This window comes from Excalfactoria chinensis, chromosome 4 (assembly GCF_039878825.1).
Source record: "Excalfactoria chinensis isolate bCotChi1 chromosome 4, bCotChi1.hap2, whole genome shotgun sequence".
NCBI classification, from domain to species: Eukaryota; Metazoa; Chordata; class Aves; order Galliformes; family Phasianidae; genus Excalfactoria; species Excalfactoria chinensis.
Window position 1 is genome coordinate 85,274,170 of NC_092828.1, and position 26,766 is coordinate 85,300,935.

At 60.3% G+C, this 26,766-nt stretch overlaps 4 protein-coding genes across 10 annotated transcripts; 3 read left to right on the forward strand and 1 right to left on the reverse strand.

Moving 5' to 3' along the window:
* Window positions 1-3,388: 3,388 nt before the first annotated feature.
* Window positions 3,389-11,104, forward strand: XKRX (XK related X-linked). Its single transcript, XM_072335567.1, has 4 exons — window positions 3,389-3,650; window positions 7,459-7,795; window positions 9,265-9,524; window positions 10,065-11,104. The coding sequence occupies exons 2-4, from the start codon at window positions 7,503-7,505 to the stop codon at window positions 10,805-10,807; spliced, it is 1,296 nt and encodes a 431-aa protein (XP_072191668.1). The 5' UTR covers window positions 3,389-3,650; window positions 7,459-7,502; the 3' UTR covers window positions 10,808-11,104.
* Window positions 11,105-11,917: 813 nt separating this feature from the next.
* On the forward strand, window positions 11,918-16,186 carry NOX1 (NADPH oxidase 1). The gene is made up of 13 exons (XM_072335690.1): window positions 11,918-12,133; window positions 12,913-13,008; window positions 13,321-13,431; window positions 13,517-13,601; window positions 13,679-13,824; window positions 13,899-14,080; window positions 14,235-14,373; window positions 14,479-14,571; window positions 14,675-14,910; window positions 14,997-15,159; window positions 15,293-15,439; window positions 15,516-15,640; window positions 15,722-16,186. Exons 1-13 carry the CDS (start codon window positions 12,089-12,091, stop codon window positions 15,846-15,848), a joined length of 1,695 nt encoding a protein of 564 aa, XP_072191791.1. The 5' UTR covers window positions 11,918-12,088; the 3' UTR covers window positions 15,849-16,186.
* Window positions 16,187-17,111: 925 nt separating this feature from the next.
* Window positions 17,112-23,456, reverse strand: CSTF2 (cleavage stimulation factor subunit 2). Of its 6 annotated transcripts, none has more exons than XM_072334606.1 (15): window positions 23,306-23,456; window positions 23,127-23,205; window positions 22,852-23,021; window positions 22,382-22,518; window positions 22,142-22,261; window positions 21,895-22,044; window positions 21,664-21,781; window positions 21,285-21,347; window positions 19,896-19,955; window positions 19,183-19,324; window positions 18,677-18,828; window positions 18,108-18,385; window positions 17,789-17,914; window positions 17,403-17,528; window positions 17,112-17,296 (listed from the first exon to the last, which is right to left on the reverse strand). In XM_072334606.1, exons 1-14 carry the CDS (start codon window positions 23,361-23,363, stop codon window positions 17,406-17,408), a joined length of 1,776 nt encoding a protein of 591 aa, XP_072190707.1. In that variant the 5' UTR covers window positions 23,364-23,456; the 3' UTR covers window positions 17,112-17,296; window positions 17,403-17,405. The 6 variants fall into 6 exon arrangements, with proteins under 6 accessions (XP_072190707.1, XP_072190708.1, XP_072190709.1 ...); XM_072334607.1 differs by having other exon boundaries at window positions 17,387-17,528; XM_072334608.1 differs by lacking the exon at window positions 19,896-19,955.
* TRMT12 (tRNA methyltransferase 12 homolog) lies at window positions 23,362-26,463 on the forward strand. 2 transcript variants are annotated; one of them, XM_072334612.1, is made up of 7 exons: window positions 23,362-23,606; window positions 23,675-23,834; window positions 23,909-24,107; window positions 24,263-24,413; window positions 24,494-24,603; window positions 25,441-25,598; window positions 25,667-26,463. In XM_072334612.1, the coding sequence occupies exons 1-7, from the start codon at window positions 23,362-23,364 to the stop codon at window positions 26,111-26,113; spliced, it is 1,470 nt and encodes a 489-aa protein (XP_072190713.1). In that variant the 3' UTR covers window positions 26,114-26,463. The 2 variants fall into 2 exon arrangements, with proteins under 2 accessions (XP_072190713.1, XP_072190714.1); XM_072334613.1 differs by having other exon boundaries at window positions 25,673-26,463.
* Window positions 26,464-26,766: the final 303 nt, after the last annotated feature.

Below are 26,766 nucleotides of genomic sequence, written 5' to 3' on the forward strand. Positions count from 1 at the left end.
CAGTGTGCTGCGGGCCGGGCCCACGGCTGCACATGGCTCCTGGAGGTGGCAGGGTTTGCTCAGCCCTCCCACAACCCCTGGATGCACATGGAAGGGAAGTGGGCTCGGGGCAGCCCTACACTCACAATGCGACAGGGTGAGTGGTTCTCGTTGACCAGCCGCTGCAGTGCCAGGCGCTCGATCAGCTCACAGGGCAGCAGGGCAGCTGCTACATCCTGCTTGTTGGCCAGGCTGGGGCACAGGGAGAGCTGGTCAGTCCTGGAGCCATCTCGCTACGTGTTCCCCATCACTGCTGGAGTTCCCACTCCTCCCCACAACCCCAAACACTACAGTCTTACAGCAAGAGGGGCTTTCCGGAGACATCGGGGTGACTCAGGATGCGGCTCAGAGCCTTGCGGGCCTCCTCCATCCGTGCCAGGTCACTGGAGTCCAGCACGAAGAGCAGCCCGTTGGCTGCAGCATAGTGGCTGCGCCAGGCACTGCGGCAGCGCTGAGCTCCGGGCAGCTCCACCAGCGTCACCTCAAACCTGTTCACTCGCAGGCGGGTCTGGCCGGGCTGTGCTGCAGGCAGCACCTCGCTGGCCAGAGCTGTGTTGGGGGAGAAGGCTGCAGTGTGAGGGCATCCCTTCCATGCATGCATCCCACTCCCTGATCACTTCCCCCTGCTGACTTGTGAGACCCCCAAGGCACAGCCAGCACTCTGCTCCCCCGAGCAGCAACCATGGGTTGGTCCAGTCATGGACCACGACTGGCACAACCCAGCCAAGAGGGATCTGTGGGGCACTGCTGCTGGGATCCCGGGCATTGCATCGCGTGCTGCAGCCCACAGGCACAGCAGGCACAAGCACCATGCTCCCGGTGGGACCCTCCCCGCAGGAGGCCATCCTCCCCACCTCTCATGATGTCCATGATGACGGAGCTCTTCCCTGAGTTGTCCAGCCCCATGACGAGCAGGGTCACCTTCCTGTGGGCAACATACTGAGCATCAGGGCTCCATCTGAGCCACTGTCCTCAGCCATAATGCTGGGTGCCAACTCTGGGGCCTCTGGGCATGGGAACAGCTTTATTTTGGCCAGGAGAGGAAAGGGTGAGGGCAGAGCTACCAGCACCTGGCCCTTTAACAGCAACTGTTTCCCGTCATATGGGGCTGGGCGATGGTACACACAGGATGAAAACATTGTTACTTATACGAGAGCAGTTAATGATTTTTCTCAGTGCTTTTCCGCATTGTAGCTAAACCAGAGAGAGCCGGGACTTTTGTCAGCTTCTGCCCAGACCCAAGAGATTTTTCCTGCTCCTCAACAGTCATGTTTGGTCTGCAGTTAACACACTCCATCGGAGCATTTCCTCTTTGGTTTACATGTCAACAACATGAGTCATTTTCACCTTAAACACAAACAGGAGCCTGCGTGGGCACTGAGCTCCACCTCCAGCCATTGCAGCACCACATTGACACGGCTGGGATGGGACCGTAAACCCCCACATTGCAAACATCACCCACCTACAATGCTCCTCCCAAGGGCTTCTACCCCAGCTCCATGGCACCGTGTCCCTTTACCCTGCGCTTTGGGGAGCCCTGGTGCAGCACCCCGATATCCCACAGCTGAACACAACATGGATTTACCTGATGGGCTCCTGCACAGCCTGCAGCCAGGTCCAGCAGTGCGAGAAGAGGTGGAACATGCTTTGCTCTGTGCTGTGGGCACCTGCAAACCCAGCGTCCCGGCGTGGCCCCGCGCTCTGTCCCCTCACTCACACCACCAGCTCACTCCCCTTGCATCTCCTTTGCGTAGCACCTGCTTAAACCTAATCTGGATTTACGTGATTTACTCCCTGCAGCCTCCCTAATCCATGCGGGTCAGCCCAGGCTGCTGCACGCTGCTCCTCTGGAATAGTTTGGAGGCTTCCAGAGCAGAATCAACACACAGCTGGGCAGTGCCTGGTTGGGAGCAGGGAGGGGGGTCTGAGAAGCACCCGGGGTTCTGCTGGAGGTACCAGGCTGCTCTGCACACCCATGGCTGCTCCTGGCCCCACGGGTGCCTGTGCGCTGCCATGTGAGTTTGTTGCTTGAAGCAGATGGAGTCTGGGTGAGGATGGCACAGGGCTGGGCAACAGCGACAATGGGAAGGGAGAGGATGAAGCTTCAGCTCCTTGATCTGCAGCCCTGCAGTGCTTATCTGGCTCCTCATGTTTCCTGTTGCTTCCTGCAGCCATGGTTGGTGCCCTGCAGGCAGACAGAGGCAGCTCAGGGGTGGTGTGAGCCATAGCAGCTCAGTGCAGAACATGGGATCCAGAGGGATGAGGACATGAGATCTGCCAAAAGCCACGCCAGGAAGTGTGGGCTGCAGGTGGGATCCATGCTTGATTTCTCTGCACGAGCAGCCATAGAGCAACCATAGCAAAGTGAGCTGGGGATGCAGAGATGATGCCAAGCATCCCAAAACACTCACACGCTGGGGCAGTAGCATGGCTTTCCCCATGCAAACCCTGCGATGGGGCACCACACACTCAGGCAGGAGGGTGGGGCAGTGCCTGGCCCCAGGTCAATGTCCTACATGGGCAGGGAGCTCACGTGGTTAATGATTGATGGAGCAAGGTTCCCTAGTCACACCAACTGCAGTATTCCGGGCCATGGTGTGCCCCCATGCTCCGTCTCTCTGACAGCACCCCAGGTGAGCAGATGGCACCCAGGGCTGTCACGAACACCAATTAAATGAGCACTAGAACCTCATTTCTGTCTGCAAGCAGCCTGACTCCTGACATCCACACCCTCACTGCCTTCCACCTCTGCCCATCACCTCCTCCTACATGCATGGCTGACAGCCCTGACCAACTTCCCAGGGCCAGCAGTGGTCGTGGCCCTGTCCCCTGCTGCCCCCCAGCCTGGGGGTGCTGTGACTGTATCGATGGTCCCTCCAGTATCAGAGGCCCCTGCAAGAGCACAACACGGGCTAGTTCTTTGCAGAAGGAGCTGTGCCCATATCACGTGGTGGCAGCCCCCATGCACCCAAGGCAGATTGTAGGGTGCCCTTCCTGATGTGCACACAGCCAGGAGAGCCTCAAAAACACACCCCAGAGCCCAGTGAAACCTGTGGGTGCTGGGAGAGGGCCGAGCCCTGAGCAATGGGCGTTCAGCTCCGCCTGGGACGTGGTGCAGCAGTGGCTCAGGTTACAGGGCTGGCCCGGTGCCTGCAGCGGGCGGCACCAGGGACACACGTGTCCCCACTCCCAGCACGTCGTACAGCACAGGGACACCCCTCGGCTGTGCCAACAGGGGACCCTTGGGAGCCGTCCGAGTTTCCTTGGTGACTGTTGCCAGGTGAGAAACTCTAAGGCAGAATTTCTTATCTTGGTGGAGAACGGGAGATGTTCCTCACTGGGGCTGTGACTGGACCCGGAGCTGGCTCTGTGCTGGGCCAGGCACCTCACGGAGAGCAGTGACAGTGGTGGCAGTGAAGTCCCCGAGGGCAAGCTGTGCACTGGGTGCTGGGGCTGTGTGGCCTCTGGTATCACTGCCTGGAGGGCAGCACGTGGCGTGGGGCTATTTCTGCCCATTGGAGAGCAGCAGGCAAGGAAAGGAGGTGACACCACAGAGACCACGGAGAAGCGTGGAGGGACACGGGCTGCACTGCCACGGCTTCATGGACCCCGTGAGTATGCACTGAGTGACTGCGGGCACACTGGGACAAGGCTGGGACCCTGGGGAGGTGCAGCATGGGGGAGCTGCTGTGACAGGTCTGGGGATGCCAGCACTCAGCAAGTGACAGCTTGCAAGGAAAGCACTGGGCATGCTGATCACTGCACATAGCTAGGGTGGCTGTAATAAGGAAATAAGAACCAGGACCCCAGAGCACCAGCAGCAATGCCTGCAAGCTGTCCTGCTCTGCTGGGGACCAAGTTGCCCCAGATCCTGCCCCAAATGCACAGTCACCATGCAGGGCAGTGACGTGCAGCCCCGAGGAGAGACACGCCATGCTGCCAGCCCATCGGCCGATGGCAGCAACCCTCTCACAGCAGCAGGCCCACATGCAAAGGCCTGCATCGTCCCTTTAAATCCCAGCACAGCTCTGCTGGCTGACACTAAACCTGATCACACGGACTTGCAAATCCCAGCAGCTAATTACACCCCAGCGCCCCACAGCCCGGCTGCAGCTGCAGGGTAATTGCTGCCCACACCAGGAAACCTGTTGTCGGTGAGCCAGGGCCATGCAGTGTTTGCTCACAGAGCGTGGCGAGCTGGTGGCTATTTTGGGCAGGGAGGCCATTTTTGTGGAGCACTCGATGTCCCGTCCCCCCCCCAGAAATGGCACAGCTGAGCCCCATAGCAAACACGGAAGCGGGGAGGCTGCTTTCAGAGCAGGGAGATAAGCACCTTTCTGCTCTGCACAAACGAAAGTGTGCCCCAAACAGGCTGGGGCATAGTGAACGCCAGCTGAACACAGGCTGTTCTGCTTGGTTTTCTTCTTCCTTCTGTAAGGGGAAGCTGCCAGCTCACCCCTGCTCTGTGCACAGAGCTGGGCACATAGATGGGCAGTGCCCCGCACTGCTCGTGTCCCACTGTAGATCTGCTCAGGGCTGTGGGGGAAAGGAGCTGAGCACAGAGCATCCCTGCTGCCTGCCATGCACCATGTGCCTGCTGGGACCAAGGGACTCACCCCATTAAAAGGAGCTTTAAGTCCTGCTTTACTGTTTCAGCATCACCTGGTGGGACTGCAGCTGGAGGGTCGTGCTTTCAGAATGTGCACGTATCCAAAGCAGGCAGCTCCCCTTTCCTGTGCAATCAATGCTCTCTCTGATCTGCAGTGAAGCCGTGCCTGTGCCCGCTCAGCTCCATGCAGTGCCCTGGGCTGCAGTCAGACCTAGGCCAGACGTCAGTTTTCTCCCTGCAGGAGAGTGAGGCTGTGGAAGGAAAAGGAGCAGCAAAAGCGGTTGTGTGAATCTGCAAAGCAAATGGAAAACAAACATGTTCCTTCAACCAGAAACTGCTCCGCAGGCTGACGGGGCAGGAAAAAAAATACAGCTGAGTTACTAAGAACGCGCTGCAGAATCCAACCAGCTTAAGATGGGAAAGCGAGTCATTTCTAAAGCTATTTCCAAACTAAGTAAAAAGTTCCTGGCTCTGAAACTCCTCCGAGCCCCACCAGCTGTAGCTGCTGTGAGGGCAGGGAGCACACGCAGCCCGCTGCTCCTGCTCGCAGCACGTAGCTGGGAGATGTTGGGGAGCTGCATTCAGCACGTGGGGCTTCTGGGACCCACGTCCCCGATGCTCTGTGCAGCACTGGATGGGGGTTCCTTGGCACAAACCGAGGAGCACTGCTGAGGTTGGTGATCCGGAAGGGCAGCGGTGGGGAGCAGCTGTCCTGCTGCTGTGCTCAGGGCTATATTTGGGAATCCAGCAGCTTGGCGTGTCCCAGCTTGGGAAGCTGTGTGTGTCGGGGTCCTAGTGCAATGGCAGAGAGGGGAGGAGAGAAACCACAGTGGGAGCGTGCGAGCAGTTCTCCTGCATCTGGGTGGGCTCTTTAAGAGCTCCTGCGTGCTGTTCTCTGTCACCAGCTTCTTCCTGCTCTCCTTTTAGAGGAGCGGAGTTGTTGGGCAGGCATTTGTCAGGGATCTGTGCCTATTTTCAGTGTTGGAGCCCTGCAGGAGGCTGCACCTATCACTATCTATAGCCTGGCTGCCACACAAGTGCCCTCCCTCAGCCACGTGCGGGGAGCAGCTGCACAACCCCAAATTGCACAGGGCGGGTGGGCGCTGTTGCTCCATCCCTGCGTTCATCGTGGGATTAATAAAACAATGAAATCCAGGATGAAGAACATAATGAGGTTGAGTTGTTCTCCTGGAGAAGGCACTGGAAACAGGAGAGTGGCATTCTCAAAGGCTTGGGGACATTGCTTTGGGCACCCCTGGGCGGTGGGAGAGGCGCTTGCAGTGGGCAAAGGCAGGGTGCAACCACAGCACCCCAGTGTCCCGGTCCCAGGGTTGCAGAGGCATTAATGGAGGCACTGGGAGAGGCAGCAGCAGGTCGCCCTCTGACTCCTCAGACACGCATCACTTTTATGGTCTGTTTACAGCGCTGAGCTCCGCAGGTCGTGCAGCTCACTGGGTGACTCACGGTGTCCAGCAGCAAACACTCCTCTGCCTCCCCACATGCAGGTCAGAGTATGGGATAATGATTGGCGTGGGGAGCGCCGTGAGGCTTTGTCCATCCATTCCTCTGATGGTTCCGGTCTCGCAGACGCAGGGTTGGCATTCTTGTCTTCTTAACCAACTGCTCTTAAATATTTCATCACGAAACAAGGGAAGACAAGATTAAAAATACGATGACTCCCAGCCCAGGCATTGCTCAGCCGAGGGCTTGGTGACCTGCCAGGCTCCTGGGGGATGCTTTTAATTTGGATAAATGGAAGTTGCATAAATGATTTCAATTGCGCATCGCTCCTGCTGCAAACACCAAGGTGTGGGCGCAGCTGCAGCGCCATGCTGCACCGTCACCCAATAGCCCTGGCAGCGCTCTTGGCTCTGTAGAATGGGGGCAGATCTGACTTGTGGGGTCTGTGGAGTTTCTCGCTTTGGGGGTTAGAATTAGGGCAGCTGATGGACACCGCATCCCTGCTGGTGGATGGATACCCAGTGCCTTTTACAAGTCGCTGGGGGTTTCCTGGTCTGTCTGAAGTGAGGAGAACTGGCTGACCTCGAGTGCTCTGTGCCTCATCATCTTTGTCCCAGCCAGCCACCGTGTGCCCAAACTGAGTAATCTGGCAGGCAGTGCATGCCTGGAGAGCCAGCTTGCAAGCACCAGTGGCTATCTCTGCTCATACCGTGGTACACGGAGGGCAGGCAGAGCGCCGGCCCAGCTATGGCCGCTCCATGGCCACCAATGTCGGGTGACCCAGCCAGCCTTACGCTTCTCCATCCCTCGGAGCAGCACTCTGCTGTCTGTGGACTTCACTGCCTTCCACTTGGATGCTTGCAGGAGCCACATCTCCTCCATCATATCCAACCCACGTACGGTCCCTCCCAGCCACCCATGGCTGCGGGGGCAGGACTGCTCTCCCTCCTGGCACCGCACCTCCGCCCGTGGGGACCCCCCTTACTGCTGCATCCCGGGACTTTGGTAGAGGGGGGTGGATCTCCTCGGGAGAGAGCCGAGATACTCAGAGCACAGAGAGGCTGGTGAGGATGGGGCTGTGGTGGGGGGGTGGTGGGGGGCGGGACTCCAAGAGGTGCACCTGGCAGGGTAACGGGGGGTCCCCAGGAGGAGGGTCAGCTACCGAGGAGCGTCCCTCCCCCTCCCCGCCGGGGCGGGTCCCAGAGCGCAGCTGGCGCGGCCCGCCTCCCCCCCCACGGCTCTCGGGGCACGGCGCGGAGGCAGCTGCCGCCCGTCGAGGCGCCGTGCGGGGTTCGGCGCTCCGCAGCCCCCCGCGCCCCTCCCGCAGCGCTCCTCTCTCTCCGCTGCAGCCCGGGATGGCGGCGCGGCGGGGCTGAGCGGCGCCGGCGCCGCGATGGACGGCCCGGGAGGGGGGCAGCTGCCCGCCGCCGCCCCGTCGAGGGCGAAGCTGCCTCTCGGCATCGTCTTCTCGACGGCACTGTTCTGCGGGGAGAGCGCGGCGGCCGCCGTCCTCTGCTTCTCCTACAGCCACTCCGACGACCGCTTCTGGCTGGCGCTCACCATCTTCTTCGTGCTTTGCCCCTCCGTCCTGGTGCAGCTCACGCTCATCTTCGTGCACCGCGACCTCAGTCGCGACCGGCCGCTCGTCCTGCTCATGCACCTGCTGCAGCTGGGGCCCATCATCAGGTGAGCGCAGCGGGGATCCGGGCACGGCTCTGCACGGCACGGCTCTGCACGGCGCGGCTCGGTTCGGTTCGACTCCCTGGCAGGGCCGGGCAGGGCGGAGCGCCGAGCCCCGCTGTCAGCAGCGCTGTCCACAGAGCAGCCCCTGCGCGCCCCGCACCCCTCCACGCTGCCTGCAGGACCCCCCCCCTCCTCCCCCCGGCTCTCAGCCTGTTGCATGCCTGCTGCCAAATGTGCTCTTCACGCGGCTGCTTTGTAGAGTCAGCATTCCTCTCGCTGTGGGATTTGCCATTGCGCTGTTGGGGCTGAGATGCAGATCCTTGCTGGAGTGACTGGAGGGGTCTGGGGCCTCGGGACGAGGGGCTGTGAGTGCAGAGAAGAGGGGCTGGGGGCTGCCACGCCCCATTGGGAAAGGAGGACGAAGGTGGATGTTGCACAAGCCAAAGAGGTGCTGCTCTCACTGCTGGGGAATGCTGCCCTGCCTCCCCGGCTGCTGTCATTGCTGTGCATAGGGGAAACATCCTGACGGTCCCGCAACTCACCCAGTGCCTGGCCCAGGGGGCAGCTGTGCTGGGGAGCACCAGCACTGCAGCACTGCCCCTTCGGATCATGCTGGATGACAGTGGCTGGCCCACTGCATGGAGCACTGCCACCAGCAGCTGCTGGGATGGGGTTCAGTGCTTGCAAGGGCCATGCTGAGCTGTGGGGGGATACTGAGCCAGCTCTGGGGTTGCAGAACAAGCTCGGCCTGCTGGGGAGGGCTGGTGGTGTACTGTGAGCATCGATTGCCTTTGGAGCCAGGTGCTGGGATGAAATCATTTTCCCATTAGAGTTTGGAATAGGCCGTGTGCACCGATCTGGCAAGAGAATCAGTCCCCAAACCCTCATTCCATTTGGGTTTGAAGCAGAGCACTGGCTGTTTTCCCCATCAGTGCTCACAAACAATTACTTCCCGCCGGCCCCCAAAGCCAGCCCAGCCTGCAGGGAACCATGGCTGTGCCTGGTCTGTGTGCGCTGCTGGTGGGACAGCGAGGCCAGCAGGGCTGGAGAGGCTGGTGGGCATGGAGGGGCTGGATGCAAGCTGCTGTGCTGAGTGGCATCAGGAGGAAGCAGGAGGCAGAGGAGGAGGCTGCGCTCTCTGGAGCTGCAGGGTGCAGAGGGGACGCGCTCAGGAAGCCGTGTTATCTGCTCCATCAGACATCGGCTTCCACCCCACTCTCTGCTTCCTGCTGCTCCCATCAAGGAGGAAGCGTAGAAGGCTTTAGAGATCAAACACAACAGCAGAACTTTGCTCATGCTGTTGTGGGGTGCTCAGTGGAGGGAAAACAGAGCCTGGGGTGCTTATGCCCTTCCTTTAGCTCCCAGTGAAGCTATTGCTCTTCTACCATCTGCGCTGTACCTCCCTTGCTGCTGGCCTCAAGCGCTGGAATGGCTCGGGGCGCATTGGGGTGACAGTGGCCATGTGCTCACAGATGTGTGGAGGCCCTGGTGGTGTACTGCTGGTCAGGGCACGAAGAGGAGCCCTACGTCACCATCACGCGCAAGCGGCGGCTGCGCAAGGGCTATGAAGTGGAGCTGGAGCAGGAGGTGGGCCACTCGGTGCGCCGGCTGGCCACCCACCGCAACGCCTTCAAGCGCATGGCCGTCATCCAGGCCTTCCTGGGCTCCACCCCGCAGCTCACTCTGCAGCTCTACATCAGCATCCTGGAGAAATACGTCCCCGTCACACGAGGTAAGGGATGGGCTGCATGCTGGGCACAAAAGCTCTGCCATGGATGTGCAGGGCACGGGGGCATCTCAGGGATGTGGTGGAACCTCAGGGGTTTGGTGGAACCTCAAGGCGTGGTGCCACCTTGGGGGTAAGGGAGAATCTCCTCAACTGCACACGATGGTGTGGCATCCAGATTGGACTCTGCAGATATGCCCCATCTGGCCCTGCTGTCTTTGCCCTCCCTGAACATAAAGTACAACCCAGAGCATTTAGGCACCCTTGGTTTGCTTTGCCCATGCTGTCCAGCCTGCTGTTAAGCCGCAGAGGGTTGGGAGGAGCTTGCTGGGACTGAGATGCTCCCAGCTCAGACGCTTGCTCCATGTAACCACGTGGTGCCCTGCCCACATAAATGCTGTTCCCGTGCACAGGGGCAGCATTTCTCGCTGCTTCACACCCAGGCACAACCCCAGCTGGGAAAAGTGGAAGAGATTGATTAGCAGAGCGAGAAAATCCCCATGCTGCCCCTAGCACTGTCTGACCCCCTGATCTCTCCTCCCACAGCCATCCTCATGGGCATCTCCCTGGTGTCGGTCACCTACGGGGCGCTCGTCTGCAATGTCCTGGCCATCCAGGTCAAGTACGATGACTACAAGGTGCAGCTGCGGCCGCTGGCTTTCCTCTGCATCGTGCTGTGGCGCAGCTTGGAGATCTCCACCCGTGTGGCTGTCTTGGTGCTCTTCAGCACCGTCTTCAAGCACTGGATCATCCCCATTGCCTTGGCCAACCTGTTGGTGGTCTTCTTCCAGCCCTGGGTGCAGTTCTGGCGCAGCGGCACGCGGCTGCCTGACAACATTGAGAAGAACTTCAGCCGGGTGGGCACGGTGGTGGTGCTGTTTGCCTTCACCCTGCTCTACGCCAGCATCAACATGTTCTGCTGGTCGGCCGTGCAGCTCAAGTTGGCCGACCGGGACCTCATTGACAAGTCACAGAACTGGGGCCGTCTGGCTGTGTACTATGTGGCACGGCTGCTGGAGAACACAGCGCTGGTCGTGCTCTGGTACTTCTTCAAGACTGATGTCTATGAGAACATCTGTACGTTGCTGCTGGTGGTGCAGCTGCTGCTCGGCTACTGCCTGGCCATCTACTTCATGCTCCTCTTCTTCCAGTACCTGCATCCATGCCGACAGCTCTTCCGACACAACGTCGCTGATTTCCTGCACTGTGTCTGCTGTCGGCGGTCCCTGGACCGTGCAGAGCTCCTGGAGGCACCGCATGAACCTGGTGTGAGGCACAGCATTGTCTGAGACGCAGACTGGCCATATGGACAAGGGGCCGTGGTGGCACTGAGCCACGCCAAGGGCTCCACGGTGCTGCAGTGGCTGCAGGTGCTGGTGCCCTGCACTGAGCACCAACACATCCCCGTGGTGTTGGGGGACAGAGCATGCCACCTGCCCGGCACACACACATACAAGGGACCTATGGGGTATGCAGACCCCACGAGGCATGCAGCACTGGGGAGCTTTGTCCCTGCCCTGCTGTGACCCCAGGGATGCTGCTCCGGGACTGTTTTGAGCAGTAAAGAAACTTTCCTGTGGCTCTGCATCCGGGTGCTGGCAGGCAGCAGTGGCTCACGTAGATGGGGAGCGCCAGGATGGGGCCAAACAGCATGCATGCTCTCTGCCCTGCACCTGGGCAGGGGACCAAGTAAGGTCCCCAGAGCTGGGGGCTGCAATGCAGTCTCAGCAGCGCAGCCCAACCCCTCCCAGCTGCTGCAGGCTTGCACTTGTCCCGTGATGGAGCCGATAAGGGGCAGGGAGACTGCAGGCCTCATCCTGCTGCTCTACCAGCGACCCCAGCTGTGGCACAGCGTGATCCTGCCCAACCTGTTCCTCTGGCCACCAGGTGTTGGCTGCCACACTGCCATGGGGTGCGGGTGCTGTGCTGCTGGACACTGCAGTGCTCATGATCCTGCTGCAGTGTGACCCCCCCCCTCCCACCAGCAGCCATTTATAAGGCTGTCACTGCGGAGGGTGCTCAGCATCACCGGGTGCACAGCTGGAACAAGCTGTCCTGGTATGCTGAGCCCTGGCTGGCTCCTGGCACAGTGGCACCGCTGTGCCCTGGGATGCTTCCCATCTTCTGCAATATTTTTTTCTTATGAAAACTCATCCGGGGAGGCGGGGGGAGGGCTGTGTTTGCCGAGCCCTCTGCGATTCCCTGCCACCAGGAAGTTTCTGCCTTAAAAAAGCCCGCTCTGCCCCCAATTGCTACAGGGGAAGGGGGGAGCAGGGCCGCGTCCCCACGTCCCCCTGTCCTCTGTGCCACCACCACGTGGGATCCCGTGGGACCCCTCGCAATGCTCCCTTGCACTTCGCCCTGCCGGCCGGGGCCGCGGCTCCGAGCTCAACTGGAGTTTCTGGAAGGAGCCTTTGAAACCACGCGGCATTTCCTCCAAGACACTATAGGGGAAAGTCCCCGCAGCGCCGTTCCCAGAGCCGGGGCCGTTCCCGGTGCTGCCGCCTCCATAAAACGCGGGCGGACGGCAGCGGGCAGCATTCACTGCGGGCGGACGGGGACAGCGCAGCATGGGCAACTGGCTGGTCAACCACTGGTTCTCGGCAGCCGTCCTTGTGAGTGTGTGGGGCTCAGGCTGCTGGGGGGCCGGGTGGGCTGGGGGGAAACCGGGAGCTGTCCTGGCTCTGCCATCCACGGAGGAACGAATAACTCCGTATGAGTGATGGTCACAGCGCCGGGTGGTGGTCGCAGGTGTAAGGACTCCTGGACTGAAAGGGAAGGTACTCAGGGGTTATTTCTGCCCTGGCTGCCTCTTCCCACTCACAGCCCGAATGCCCCAAATCCCAATCCCCCGCAGTGGGGTAGAGAAGCAGCGCACCCCTCCCCACGGCATCCAAACCCACGGATGGAGAGTGCAAAGCCCCAACTGCCGCTGCTCCACTCCGTTGCTGTGGGCAGGGAGGCTCCCACTCGGGTTTTCCCCTCCCACAGAGCTGCTCAGTGCTGGAGGATCTACAGCATCCACAGCAGCAGGCTGCAACGGCTGGGAAACAGGGGGGAGGTGGAGGTGGGTGCTGGAAATTGAGGTTTCCACCTCCCAGACCTTTCCTGCTCAGTGTCCGCCCCAGGCCCTTCCCTTTCTCAGCAGCAGATATTTCCTTTATCTTCCTTTCCTCATTCCTCGTGCACGCAGAAGGACGGGAGTGACAGGACAGTTATTTTGCAGCACTCCTTCCCACCCTTGTTCCCAGTATCACATCTCACCCATGGGGCCTCAGGAGTAAGGGAGCAGAATGGGATGCGCTGCACTGATGCATTCTGTGTCAGCAGCCGTGTGCTGCACGGTGAGAGGTCCAGGTGCTGGGGTTCCTCACAGCCCTTGGTTCCCCCACAGGCGGCCTGGCTGGGCATCAACATCTTCCTCTTCACATACTACTTTCTGTTCTTCGACCGGGACGACCGGTACTTCTACACCAGGGCCATCCTTGGGGTAAGGTGCTCCCAGCAGAACCCTGCCTGCCCTCCTGGCTTGGCAAGGCAGGAGCTGCAGCACCCCAGAACCGTTCCTTGTCCTGCCCTCTTCCAGTTCACCACTGCTCCATCCCAATCCCACCCTTTGGTCTCTGTTCCCATCCCAGCATCACTCCATACCAATACCCACCCCACAGCCCTAGCCCAGATCACTCGGTCCCCACTCAGCATTGCTTGGCCCCATCCCATCCTGGGGTGCTCAGCCTGCAGGCAGCAGCACCTTGTCCCTGGCACAGCAATTCTCACCCCTTCTCTGTCCTCATCTCCCCAGTCTGCCCTGGCGTGGGCCCGGGCATCGGCCAAATGCCTCAACTTCAACAGCATGCTGATCCTGCTGCCCGTCTGCCGCAACCTGCTCTCCTTTTTGCGTGGGAGCTGCTCGGTGAGTGCCCGTGGGCAGCCCCGCAGCACGGCTGCCCCCATCCCTGCTCCCGTCCCCATCCCAACCCTGCCGCCTCTCCTTGCAGTGCTGCAGGAGGACTCTGCGCAAGCAGCTCGACCACAACCTCACCTTCCACAAGCTGGTTGCCTACACGCTAGCCCTGCTCACAGGTAGCACCGTGCTGCTCACCCTGTCCCCCCTGAGCCCCCTGGGGTGGCAGTGGGTGACCGCCTGTTCCCCTGTGCAGCCGTGCACACCATTGCCCACCTCTTCAACCTGGAGCGCTACAACCACAGCCAGCAGGCCAATGATGGCAGCCTGCATGCTGTCCTCTCCAAGATGCACCTGCAGGACAGCAACAAGTGGCTGAACCCCATCCATTCTAACCAGACGGTGAGCACAGGTCTGCCACTGCCAGCCCCCTGCCCTGTGCCAACCCTGACTCTGTCCTCCTGCCACCTCTGCAGACCGTCGAGTACGTGGCCTTCACCACCATCCCAGGGCTGACCGGGGTCATCATCACTCTGGCTCTCATCCTCATGGTCACATCCTCCACTGAGTTCATCCGCAGGAACTACTTTGAGGTCTTCTGGTACACACACCACCTCTTCATCATCTACTTCGTCGGCCTCGTCATCCACGGCGTTGCGTAAGGCTCCTCCCGAAGGCTCCCCCAGAGCAGCAGATCAAGGGGCAACAGCCACAAATTCACACTGTGGTGGCCGTGTCTGCTCCAGGAGGACCTGGATGCAGACCTTGGGTGAGGTGGGAGGGGGACCCACGCTTACCCTGCCTCCCTGCAGTGGGTTGGTGCGTGGGCAGACAGAGGAGAGCATGAAGGAGGTGCACCCAGATCACTGCGCTAAGTTCCTGGTGGACAAACCCAAGGAGTGCAGGCAGAAGTGCTGCAAGGAGCCCGAGTTTGGCAGCATCCCTGCGGAGGTAGGGATGGGAGTGGGGCTGCGGGAATCCGGGCTGTTGCACGCTCCATTAGGGGGAGCAGATGGCCTGGGGGGCTCCAACCCCATGCTCCCCTCCACCCCACAGTCCTGGAAGTGGGTTCTGGCTCCCGTCATTCTCTACATCTTTGAGAGGATCCTGCGGATCTGGCGCTCGTGGCAGAAGGTGGTCATCACCAAGGTAGGTGGTGGGGTGGTTGCACAGAGGGCAGGGGCTGCTGCCATAGCTCCCACACAGGCAGTGGGGCCATGAGGGGCACTGAGCCCTGCTACCGGCCCCACAGGTGGTCATGCACCCTGCTAAAGTGCTGGAGCTGCAGATGCAGAAGAAAGGCTTCCGCATGGAAGTGGGGCAGTACATCTTTGTCAACTGCCCCGCCGTCTCCCTGCTGGAGTGGCACCCCTTCACCCTCACCTCAGCACCCGAGGAGGACTTCTTCTCCATCCACATCCGGGCGGCCGGGGACTGGACGGAGCGCATCATTGACACCTTCCAGCAGCAGAAGCTGGAGATGCCCAGGTAGCCTGAGGGGCATCCCCCCAGTGGAGGGGGCACCCCAGGGGTTGGGGAGGCCGTGCCTCTTACCCAGGCCCTCCCTTGGCCAGCATCAAAGTGGATGGTCCCTTTGGCACGGCCAGCGAAGACGTGTTCCTGTATGAGGTGGCCATGCTGGTGGGAGCAGGCATCGGAGTCACCCCCTTCGCCTCCATCCTGAAGTCCATCTGGTACAGGTTCCAGCAGAATGACCAGACTCTCAAGACCAAGAAGGTACTGGGTGCCCCGTGGGACCAACTGGCCCCATACTATGGGTTTCTCCATGTTCAGAAGCACTTGGCTTCCCCACGCTTAACATCACGTCCTTCCCCTGCTCCACCTTCCTCCCCATACCACTGCATCCCAGATCTACTTCTACTGGCTCTGTCGAGACACGGGTGCCTTCGCCTGGTTCAATGACCTGCTTGCCTCCCTGGAGCAAAAGATGGCTGAGTCTGGCAAGGCAGACTTCCTCACCTACCGGCTCTTCCTCACCGGCTGGGACACCAGCATTGTGAGTTGGCTGCAGCTGGGCACGGCTGCAAGGGGCTGGTGGTGGCTGAGGTCCTCATTCTCCCTGCTCTGCCCAGGCCAACAACGCGGCACTCCACTTCGATACAGTCACGGACACGGTGACAGGCCTGAGGCAAAAAACCATCTTCGGGAGGCCCAGGTGGGACACGGAGTTCTCAGCGGTGGCCACAGCCCACCCCAGGTGAGATATGGGAGCCTTGGGGTGTCGACACCAGGAGGCATCCCCTGGTTCCCAGCACCCACAGCCCCTCGCTGCGTGCAGGTCGGTGGTTGGAGTGTTCCTGTGCGGCCCAGAGGCACTGGCAAAGGTCTTGCAGAGATCTTGTCACCAGCACTCCAGCTTGGACCCCAGAAAGGTCAAATTCTACTTCAACAAGGAGAACTTCTAAGTGGGAGCCGGGCTGGGACCACGGGCAGCAGAGAACCATCAGCCTGCTGCTCTCACTTCTCTTTTTGAAGCAACTTTGCCTGGAATGAGCATCAGCTGAAAAGCATGAGAACCAGGCAAGACAGAGAGATCATCCTTCATAAGGAGAAACTGGGTTCACAAACTGCTCTCTCCTCGACCCTACAAAGGGTCCCTGTGAGGGGAAATGAGCCCAGATGTCAGCACAGCCTCCATGAGACACACACTGGGATGGTACCAGCATGCAGGTGCAGAGCAGGAGGAGGCAAGGGGAGCCCGGCAGGCTGGGCGAGACGGTGGGGTCAGATGTGGCACCAAGGGCCAAACACACCCCTCCAGATTTCAACGTCCCCGTCCATAAAACAGTAAATTAAACTTGTTTTCCCTTGCAATAAAAACCACGTTCAATAAAAGCCGCGTCTCAATCTGTGCAGGTGTGAAGGAAGCCCACTGCTTGCCCCCCTTTGCTGGGCTGCAATAAAGAGGCAATAAACCCTCAGGGGAGAAGTGCAGGGTGGTGGGGATGGCTGCCCGCCAGCCTTCTCCCTCCACAGAGGCTCACAGGCACCAAAGAGCCAAGTTTACACCAACCATGAGGCACAAACCAGCACACGGGGAGACCTCAAGCACAACGACAACAAATTCTGCTCAAGTGTATGCACACAGGAGGAGAAAAAACACCCTCTGAGGGCAGGCAGGTGTGGTAAGTGATACAGCAACTGGATACAGAGCCCTTCTGCTCTTTGTCAACAGGGACAGAAAGCTGAGCTCCCTATCATGCCCTAGAGGAGGGCACAGCCAGGCTGACCTGCACCATGGGGCACCCACTGCTGTCTCCTGACCCACAGGTTGTTGTCACCAGCCAGACACCTTCCGTGGGCAGCCTGCTCACCCTGTTTGAATGCCAGCACGTTCCAGCAGGAGTTTAACAGCCCCATGGAGCTTAGCAGTGCCCTAGAACAGCCTCAGCCCCAACACTCGCTGCCCAAACCTGACAGCCCATCTGCTTCCCCAGGCGACAATTTCAGCTCCCTGCATGTGAGCGCCTCCTCCCGCGTGCTGCCCCGCTCAGCTCACCACCCCAGGCTGCTTTCTACTGCATTCCTACTAAACAAGAGACCCCAGCAGTTGCTCCTGCCCCTGTATTGCTGGGAAAAGGGTGGAGAACCTGAGAGCCAGGCCAGGCCGTTCCCAGCAGTACTCCTGCCTATGAGGGACCATACAAGGCAATCTGAGACATGGCTTTACTCAAACCCTCCTCCCACTTTATTTCAAACATCATAAAATATACACAGAGGAAAAAAAGAAACGAATTGGGAGGGAAAACCTCGGGTGGCAAGGAGAAACCTCTCCCTAAATGCAGCATCAACTCAAACAACAGGAAATGGCTGCCGTGGAGCACCTTCTCTGCCCATCACACACCTGCCAGGCCTGTGAAAAGGGGAGGACAGTGAGCACAGAGAAGAAGAACAGGGCCATCCCGCACTGAACAGTGCTCTGAGTCACTGCAGGGGACATCACCTGTTAAGGACATCACCTGTCAGGGCGCCCCTGTGGATTTCTGGATTTGCTCCTTTAGGATAAGGATGCTTTGCCGCTGTTCTGGGGGCAGCATGGCGATCTGGTCTGCTGTCAGCTGCAGAACCTGCATGATCAGGGCCGCCTGCAGAGAGAAGGGAGTCAGAATCGCTCTCTGCCAGCGCAGCCGTGGGCTGTAACAGCAAGGAAAGAGGTGCTGGATGGATTGAGTTTCCTCTGCAGCAGGACCACGGAGCAGCCCAAGCTCTGAGCAGGGTAGAATAACAACCCCCTGCTCCAAATTCAACAGGAGAGAAAACAAGTTCTCCGAAGCATCTCTGCCATGGTAAAGCACACAGACAGCGCTGTTCTCACTGTCTAACTCCTTCCCATCTGTCCACTCACCTTCTCGTGATCCTGAGGGGTGACCTGGCTCTGTCCAGGACTAAAGCCTCCAGGCTGACCAGCTCCCTGGACCCCTGCCCCAGGAATGCCCCCTCCTTGCATGCCAGCTCCTGCCATGTTAGGAACCTATGGGTACAAAAGAAGGGATAAGGATTGAGGATCTCCATACTCAGCCATACGGATGCAGGAACATAAAGCAGGCTTTGTACTTCCTGGAAACACTGCTCTGTAGGAAGCCTTCCACCTCCAGCATTCACATGCATGCCCTTCACCCAGCCCACAAGATACCATCAGTGCAGTCAGCCACGCAGAGCCGTACCTGGCGGGGCCCCTGTGGGCCGCTGGCTCCCATATTAAGCGGTCCGGGACCCTGTATGCCACCAGGCATTGGGCCACGTGGGTTGGGACCAGGCCCTCGAGGCTCCAGGCCTCGGGACTCCATGACCCTGGCCTCCATGGCCCTGGCTTCGAGCACTCGTGGCTCCAGGACCCGTGGCTCCATGCCCCTCGGCTCCAGGCCTCGCGCCTCCATCACCCGGGGCTCCAGCCCCCGGGGCTCCAATCCTCGCGGCTCCAGCCCTCGGGGATCTCTTCCAACTGCAGAGGAAGAACAAGGCGAGCTGTAGAAGGGAGCAGTGCCGTGGGGTTATAGGAGTGAGCCCACTGCCTTCTCTGCTGGGAAGCTGGTAAATGCCAGGAAGATGCAGGATCGGGGAAAAGGAGACATGCCTGGAAGAAGCCCCTTACCCTGTGGGACTGCCCCTCATGCCTCAGGTTCTTTTCACTGCCCAAACCCCCTTTTAAGTCTTGAGCTGAGGCAGCGAGCTCCACTCTGACCCTCCGTCTGCATGCTTTAAGCCACCCATTATTTCATGCCCCCTCTCTCACCTCGAGCATCCATCAAGGGCCCCCGTGGCTCTCCCATCAGTGGTCGGGGTTCTCCCATGGGTCCACCCCTCATCTCATGGGGGGGGCCACGGCTATCGTGGCCAGGCATATGATGCATAGGGGCTCCTTGGTGGGGTGGCCCAAGGTAACCTCTGATGCAGAGAGACGAGGAGAGCAAAGCAGGAGGAGGAGAAAAAGCAAGAGAGTGTAAATCAGACACTGGCTTGGCACGGTCTGGGCAGAGCGTTGGGATTGCCCCCAAAGCCGGCCGCTGGCAAGGCTTGCACAGGGATGAATGCTGTCGGTCCCACGTCACAGGGCTGCTGATAGCACCCTGGGGATGCCCCATCCCTGGGGAAGGGGACTGGTCCCCACGGCTGGCAGCACACAGGCCTCCAACCAGGCAGCGGTGACTCCCGGAAGGCTCTTGCCATCCCTGTCCTCAGCGAGGTCACCCTTGGGCAGGGAACAGTGCAAGGGGCTCCTCTCCTTCCCTCTCCCCTCACCTGGGCTCCACATCTCCAGTGACTGAGAGCAGGGTCCCTCCACGAGGGTCATTCGGGGCATCTCCCAAAAGGCCTCGGGGTGGCGGGCCACTAGCAGGTAGAGGTCCACGCTGCATAGGGGCCCTCGGGTCTGGCATGGGCACTGCCAGGGAGACATACAAGAACTTGTGAGGACCCGCACAACCAGTGCTGTGCTGAGACTGTCCCCCAGCACCCTCAGGGCTGGGATGTGCGCTGCCTCTCTGCCCCCCGACACAGGTGAGTGGGCTGTGCTGACTGCGGGGGGAGCAGCCCCTTGGATAAGGCCAGAGAGCACAGAAGCCCCTTCCCTGAGCGCTCATTCCATCACTCTCTTTCCCTCTCTGGTTCTACCTCAGGCTCCTTTACTACACCAGGTGCTCAGAGCGTACGTGTCCCTTGTCAGTCCCTAAGAGCGTGGGCCAATGTGAGACCAGGAGCAAAGCAAGACCTGGAAAGCTCCTGTCAGGAAAGTGCCTAAGGGGGCCGGATCCTAAGTGAAGACCCTCTCCAAACAGGCGCTCATTTCCACTGGTGACTCTCTGCACGGCATAAGCTTGTTCTCCTCTCCTGCCCCCTAACCCTGCCAGGCTACACGGAGTGATGCCAGTCCCCAGCCCTGAGCACAGTGTGGTGACAGCTGCTCTCCACACGCTGCACAACGAGCTCCGTGACAGCCTGGAGCGCCGCGATACCTGGAACGCGTTCGATAGATGCAGGCCTGGCAGGTCCCACGGGCGAGAGCTGCAGGGTCCCTGGGCAAGCAGCAGGAAAAGAGGGAGAAGAGCAGACACGTGAATAGTGTATGCACACATGCACGCAGCCTTGGGAACGGTGCTGTCTCCGCCTGTAGAATCACCTCTGCTCCCTGGCATTCCCCAGGACACCTATTGAGAAGACGCTGCCTGCTGCCAATCTGGCTGTATCAGCCACTTCCACCAACCAACACCACATCTGCCACCAAGGTACAGAATGCAGCTCGGCACAGAGTGCCGGGCTGGGCACAGCCCTTTCTTTTCTCACCCTGTGAACACGCAGGGAGCGGAGCGCACCTTGCCGCAGGAAGTCCTGCCAAGAGAACTGGCACACTGCAGGGCCGCGCTGCAGCACGCAGCAAGTCAGCTCCTGCCCTTGCCTGCAGCTGCCTTGGGCACTCCCCAGCACTGGTTTTCTGTCTGCTCTTCTGGGTATCAGTGAAACTGCCAAGAACTGCAGGATTGTTCTTGGGACGACGGTGCTCACTCTGAGAATAACGACACTCAGCTGCCTTTATGACACCCAAGACTGGAGGAGCTGAGAACAGCTTTGCCACTCTGCTGACACAAGACCTGAGATACAAATCTAGGCGACGGAGATGTCAGAGCCCTTCACGCCTTACTACTGGAAGAACAGGAAGGCCTCACTGTGGTTGCACTAACCATGGGGCGGCCGCTCGGCGCTGAATGGTGAGGAATCCAGCTCCAGGGCTGGGCTGTACAGACCGTGCCTGCAGAGGGAGTGAGGGCCAAGCAACTGCCCGCTGCAGAACTCCCTGCCAAGCCTCGTACTCACTATCACAAGCAAAAGCAAAGACCCAGCTCCCTCTGCTGGGCACGGCACAGAAAGCACAGGGAGACACGGGCAGACACTGCAGCAGCAGAGCTGCTCCCCAGCATCCAGGCAGCAATGAAGCAGGGCAGGGACTGGAGAAGAGCAAGCTCTGCCCGCCTGGCTAAGCACAGGGACAGACACAGGCTCACAGAGAGATAGAAAACACAGGCACATCCCGCCCAGTGGAACAGCAGCTCTCCTGGCTTCCAGGACGCATTTGCACAACGCAATGTAGAACAAGCTGGAAGCAAACTGGTACCCAGGCTGGAGTCCCGGATGCAGGAGAGCTGTTACCACAGCCTTGCACCTAAGCGAACAAACCCAGACGTGGCCCAGTGCTATAGGAGCTGCCATGTCACCAGATGCAGCAGCAACAAGGCTGCACGTGGCCAGCAGGGGCTCTTCCAGTGCAACACTGCTCAGAATTTGTAGCCTGGGTCCCAGCCGGAGCAAGGTTCACATGACACACGGCATAAACTTAACCTCCGATGTACCTTGTCCACGCTCCAACGGCACAGGCCCTCCTCCAGGCATGCCGACCTGCGGCTGCAATCCACCTGATGTGGAAAAAGCAGAAGAAAGATACCTTTGTTGTTGTCCCTATACAACCGACCCATTCCTTTGGACCCAAATACCTACCCCCTCCCAGCTCCTGGGGTAACATCTGGAGATTTATGTTCTTGCTGTTGGTTGCCCATGGAGATAAGCCAACTTTCTGAACTGCCACTGACAGCAGCCACAACCACTGCACAGAGTACAAGTGCTCTCATGGGGCACAGCTCTATGGTTACGGGAAGGTACAGCGGGGCTGTCTGCAGGACCCACACGCCCAGGGCAGCCTGGACACCGCTCAGCCAAAACCCACACACTCACCTCCTGGAGCCATGGGGCCAGGGCCCTGCACTGCAGCTGCCATCTGTCCTGGGGCTGGCACTCCTCCCTGCATAGGCGGCTGCATCAGAGGGGGAGCGCCGTTTACATGCATGCCACCCTGTGCAGGAGAGAAACCAGGCCTCAGCGAAGCCCTGTTGGCCCAGCTGGGAAACTTGGGCTGGTAATGCCCACCGCTCCCCAACATGGTACATGTGCCCCACAGGCTCTTACTATGGGTTGTGGCTGGGATGATGGGGTATTCTGTGGGTTCATCTGGGCATTAGGCCCTGGCCCGGGTCCTGGTCCAGGTCCAGGTCCTGGCACAGCCTGCTGGTTGCCTGGGATCAGAGGAGGAACGCTGGTCTGACGGTGCAGGATTTTCTAGGAGGAGGAGAAAGGAGTTACCTTCCACTCTCCACTTCACAACAGGATGCTGCCAACATTCTACCAGCCTCAGTCAAAACAGTGAGGGACAAACCAGTGCGATCTCCGGGTCGACGATCCTCATTACCACCTGGGCCTGTAGCAGAGCATAAGCCAGCTGGGGGTTCTGCAGCAGCATGTTCCTGGCTTCCTGGGGGCTGTTCTGGACGCACAACTGAGAATACACAGAGATCAGCACTCTAGCAAGGCACGATACAGGCTATAGGGGCACGGGCGGCTGTGGTAGAAGGTGCTCACACAGAGGGCAGGGAGCATGGCTCCCTTCTTTGCTCACCTTCATCTGCTTCATCAGCTCAAACATCTGCTCAGGTGGCAGGCTGGCCACCGCACGGCTGATAGACTCGGGGGCATCCTCGGGATTGACAGGGTCCCCATAGGGCGACTCTATGATGGGTGCGCCTGTGCCCAAACCTGCAACAGAGTTTGTGATATGAGCCGCAAGCTCAGAGGGCGGCGTGAGCCGGTCCTTAGAACTGGCTGGATGAAGGGGATGAAGGGGAACGCCACGTTAACGGGAGGCAGCAAAAACAAGGAGGTGTGGAAATAAAGGAACAAGCAGCTCATCCTGCAGAGCTGTTTGCTGGGTCACCTGGAGCAGGGCGGCTGTGCCGGCCCCCAGAGCCAGGTGCGTGCTGCAGTGCCAGGCAGGCTCAGTACCAGCGTTCATTGGCACACAGAGCCAGGTGCGTGCTGCAGTGCCAGGCAGGCTCAGCACCAGCACTCCCCGGCACACAACAGACTCACTCTTCAGCTCCTCCTTGTTCTTCTCGCTGGCCGCGTTGTCCACCCGCAGTGCCCTCCCGCTGAACTCCCTGCCGTTCAGGTTCCGCATGGCGCTGAGGGCGGTCTCCTGGTCCTGGTACTCGCAGAAGCCATAGCCCTTGGGTTTGCCCGTCTCCCTGTCGTACACCAACCTGCACGGCGACACCGCAGCGTCCACCCGCGTTCCCCGCACACCCCGCGGCAGCTGCCGCCCCCCCTCAGGCCTCGCCCCGCTGCCGCCCGCGGGCGGCTCCCACCTGAAGCTGACCACGGGCCCGACCTCGGAGAAGATGTCCTTCAGCTGCTCCTCCGTGGCCTCGTACGGGATGTTCCCCACTGCGGGAGAGACACGGCGGCGCTCAGCCCGGGAGGCCGCGGAGCCGCCGTTCGTGCAGCCCGGCCCGTCCCGTCCCGCCCCGCCCCGCGCGGCCCTCACCGAACACGGAGCGCAGGGAGCGATCCACGGCCGGGTCGCGCACCGCCAGCCCCGCCATGCCGCCCGCCGCTTCCGCTCGCCGCCCGCCGCTTCCGGGTCCCCCGCTCGGAGTCTTCCCCCCCTACTTCCGCCCGTATCCAACGTGGCGGCGGCGGAGCGCGACCCGAAAAACGCTCCGGGGGGAAACGGCGGGACGCGCGGGGCGGGAGCGGGCTGGGGGCACGTTGGACGCACGGATGGACGCGGGGCGTGACGCCATCCCAGCGCTGGGCACGGAGCCACGCTTTGCTCAGAGCCTCAGGTGAGTCGGGGGGAGCTGGGGGGGCTGTGGGGTGGGGAAGGATGCGAGAGGCGGCTCTGGCCCCGCAGGCAGCGCTTGGAGGACGCTCGGCTCTTGGACGGCCGGTACCGGATGCAGGAGGTGCCGGGGGGCGGCGTGGCGCTGCCCGTGCTGGACGGGACGGCGGCGCTGCGGTGGCTGCAGGACAACGGGCCGGGCGGGCTGCACTGCCGGCTGCTCCGCATCCAGGTGCGCACGGACACGCGTCGCGTCCCACGCACAAGTTCAGGCCGGCGGCTTCACGCACCGCGTCCCTCCCGCAGGATCCCGCCCCTTCCAAGGCCGCCAGCCTGCGGCCGCCCGCACAGAGACTGCGCCGGGAGCTGCGCCGGCTGCTGCTGGGACACGGAGAGGGATGGTCGGAAGAGCTGGAGCGAGACGTGCCCCGCGCCTGGCAGCGCCATGGGGACATGGTGCTGCTCAGCAAGGACTGCTTCAGCGCTGCGCTGTGGGCAAAGCTGGGTGAGCAGGGCCGGGCTGGGTGAGCAGGGCCGGGCTGGGTGAGCAGGGCCAGGCTGGGTGAGCAGGGCCGGGCTGGGTGAGCAGGGCCGTCTGCACGCAGGGCTGCCATGCAATGCTGCTGGCCCATCCCAGCTCCCAGCATGGCTGCATTGCAGGCCCTGCACTCTGGGAGACGGTGGCCTCGGCTCTGGGTGCCCAACGCCTGGCCAAGCGAGGACGGGTGCTGGCAGACAAGATGCGCTCCCCGAGTGTCACCCTGCTGCTGGGCCAGGACGGCTGGGTGGAGCACGTGGATAATGGCGTTCGGTAGGAGAAGCGGCGATGTGGGCACGGCTGTTGATGCTGGGAGAAGGTGCTGCTCTCAGCAGGCTGTGGTTGCCCCCCAGGTACACGTTCGATGTGACAAAGTGTATGTTCTCGCCGGGTAATATCACGGAGAAGCTGCGAGTGGCCTCGATGCAGTGCTCCGGGGAGGTGCTGGTGGATCTCTATGCAGGTAACAGCCCTTGGGGGTGCAGAGGGGTTCTGCAGGGCTGGTAATGCAGGTGCTGATGTCATCCAGATGGATGTGAAACAGTGCTAACTCTGCACTGAAGAATGAACCAGGTTGGAAGAATGGTCTGGGAGCTGACTTAGAGCTCCTGCTCCATCTGGAAGCCCTCAGCACTGCTGTCCCTCCTGAGGCCACACTGGATGCTTGGGACAGCCTTGTGCTCATACTAGTGCTGCATCCAGTGAGAAGGACTGTCCTCTTTTTGAACATGGAAGTGGTTTCTTAGGAGCTCCCATCAGCGCCCTGACTATATGTGGTGTGATGTGCTTTTGTAACCAGCTATTGCCGACTGAAGCAAGCAGCTGGTCTGCCTTCTCCATTGCTATGAATGACTGGGGAAGTGGAGTCAGGCTTCTGTGTGCGGAGAGCTCTGCTCTGTATGTAGGGAAGTCAGCGCTTCCTATTTTGCCAAAGAGAAAGAAAGCAGCACTCACAGGGCTGCTCTTGATCCATTAAAACAGACACCAGTCTTGACGCTTCCGCACAGGCTGGGAGCAGAACAGGATAGCAGGATGAACAGGTAAAGACAGATCATAAAATAAGCTCCTCTGTAAACATTATTTTTTAAGGTGAATTTTGGTTGTAGGGGATAAGAGAGGAATGAAAGTCTATTTTACAGGCATTTCCCCAACACCTGGGGTAGTTCTGACCCCGAGCAGAGCAGATGCGCAGAGCTAAAGGCGGTGATCCATATCCCAAGCTGCCTCTGGGGAGGAGAGCAGACCCCAGCAGGGGGTACCTGCCCTGTGCCTTCTTTTCTGCTACCCCCTCTGTCCCCAGGGATCGGATACTTCACGCTGCCGTACCTGGTACATGCTGCTGCTGCCTTTGCCCACGCCTGTGAGTGGAACCCACACGCCCTGGAGGCCCTGAGGAGGAACCTGGCACTGAATGGTGTGCAGGACCGCTGCCGGATCCACGCTGGGGACAGCAGGCAGGTGGGCAGCACCCCAGGCACGGCGCTCTGCCCTGCTGTGGGCCTCGCTCACCATCCTCTTACTCCCAGCTGCAGCTGAGGGATGTGGCTGACCGGGTGAACCTGGGGCTGATCCCCAGCTCCGAGGAGGGCTGGCCCGTGGCCTGTCGCGTCCTGAAGAAGAGCACGGGAGGGATTCTGCACATCCACCACAACGTGGAGTCTCGCCCCGCGCCTCCTGTTCTGAAGGATGAGCAGAGACTCCCAGAGGAACCCAGCTCTGAGCAGGAGGATGAAGGACACCAGGGCTCTGAGGAGATGGAGAGCAGCGGGCAGAAAATGCTGGCAGCCAGGGTCAGGCCCGAGTGGTGGAGATGGGCTGAAGGAGCTGCTGTGCGGATCCGGGGGCTGCTGACAGAGCTGCACAGCCAGCCATGGCACACCCACATCCTGCACATCGAGGCGGTGAAATCCTACGCTCCCCACGTGCATCACATCGTGCTGGACCTTGAGTGCCGCCCGCTGCCGCACACCTAGCTGCCTGCGGGGCCACAGCGTGGCTCCAGGTCTGGATTTTAGTCATCTGGATGTGGTTTACAGCCCGTGTTCCCAGGTGGCAGCAATGCCCAGCAGCAGGCCGGGCTTCTGCCATCCCTGCACTGTGCCCAGGGCTGCTGTGCAAGAGGAGCTGCGCTCAGCTGAGCCTCACGGGGACCATGTGTGATGGCAGAGGATGAGGCTGGGGGTGCCTATAATCCCACCCCAGCTCTGCCTGCTCCCGCACGGTGCAGGGACATGGTGCTGCCTTGGGTGTGTGCTGCCACTTTCAGCCCCATTTTCACATGAAAGAGCTGCAGGGCCGAATAAACCTTTTTGTTTGTTAGTTGTTTTTGGTTCTTGTTTGTCTTTAATTCTGAGAACGGGTCTGTTAAGCTCCATTTCAGTCTATTTTGTTAGAAATAAAGGTGGTTCAGCTCTCCCTAGCTGGTGTCCAGTGAAAACACAAACGTAACGCTGACAGCTCGGAGGCAGCACAGTGCCATGGCCGTGTCCCTGTCGGTGCAGGCACTGGCTGAGCAGCGTTGGTAAAGGGCAAGAGCTACATTCTTCATCCTCGCTCCTGGAGCCGGCCCGTCGGTTCCCAGCAGTGCCGGCTGGGCTCCGTGGCAGCCCGTGTGTGCTCTCAGGGA

Excerpts from the sequence above, each read along its gene's own strand:
- XKRX (XM_072335567.1), top strand. The coding sequence starts at position 7,503 with ATGGACGGCCCGGGAGGGGGGCAGCTGCCCGCCGCCGCCCCGTCGAGG. Across the intron at positions 7,796-9,264 it reads CAGCTGGGGCCCATCATCAG|ATGTGTGGAGGCCCTGGTGG; the intron begins GTGAGCGCAGCG and ends ATGTGCTCACAG. Across the intron at positions 9,525-10,064 it reads ATACGTCCCCGTCACACGAG|CCATCCTCATGGGCATCTCC; the intron begins GTAAGGGATGGG and ends CTCCTCCCACAG.
- NOX1 (XM_072335690.1), top strand. The coding sequence starts at position 12,089 with ATGGGCAACTGGCTGGTCAACCACTGGTTCTCGGCAGCCGTCCTT. Across the intron at positions 13,825-13,898 it reads CCATCCATTCTAACCAGACG|ACCGTCGAGTACGTGGCCTT; the intron begins GTGAGCACAGGT and ends CCACCTCTGCAG. Across the intron at positions 15,440-15,515 it reads CCGGCTGGGACACCAGCATT|GCCAACAACGCGGCACTCCA; the intron begins GTGAGTTGGCTG and ends TGCTCTGCCCAG.
- TRMT12 (XM_072334612.1), top strand. The coding sequence starts at position 23,362 with ATGCCGCCCGCCGCTTCCGCTCGCCGCCCGCCGCTTCCGGGTCCCCCG. Across the intron at positions 24,414-24,493 it reads CACGTGGATAATGGCGTTCG|GTACACGTTCGATGTGACAA; the intron begins GTAGGAGAAGCG and ends GTTGCCCCCCAG. Across the intron at positions 25,599-25,666 it reads ACGCTGGGGACAGCAGGCAG|CTGCAGCTGAGGGATGTGGC; the intron begins GTGGGCAGCACC and ends TCTTACTCCCAG.
- CSTF2 (XM_072334606.1), bottom strand. The coding sequence starts at position 23,363 with ATGGCGGGGCTGGCGGTGCGCGACCCGGCCGTGGATCGCTCCCTGCGC. Across the intron at positions 22,519-22,851 it reads GAACAAGGAGGAGCTGAAGA|GTTTGGGCACAGGCGCACCC; the intron begins GTGAGTCTGTTG and ends ACTCTGTTGCAG. Across the intron at positions 21,348-21,663 it reads TGGCCCCATGGCTCCAGGAG|GTGGATTGCAGCCGCAGGTC; the intron begins GTGAGTGTGTGG and ends TTTCCACATCAG.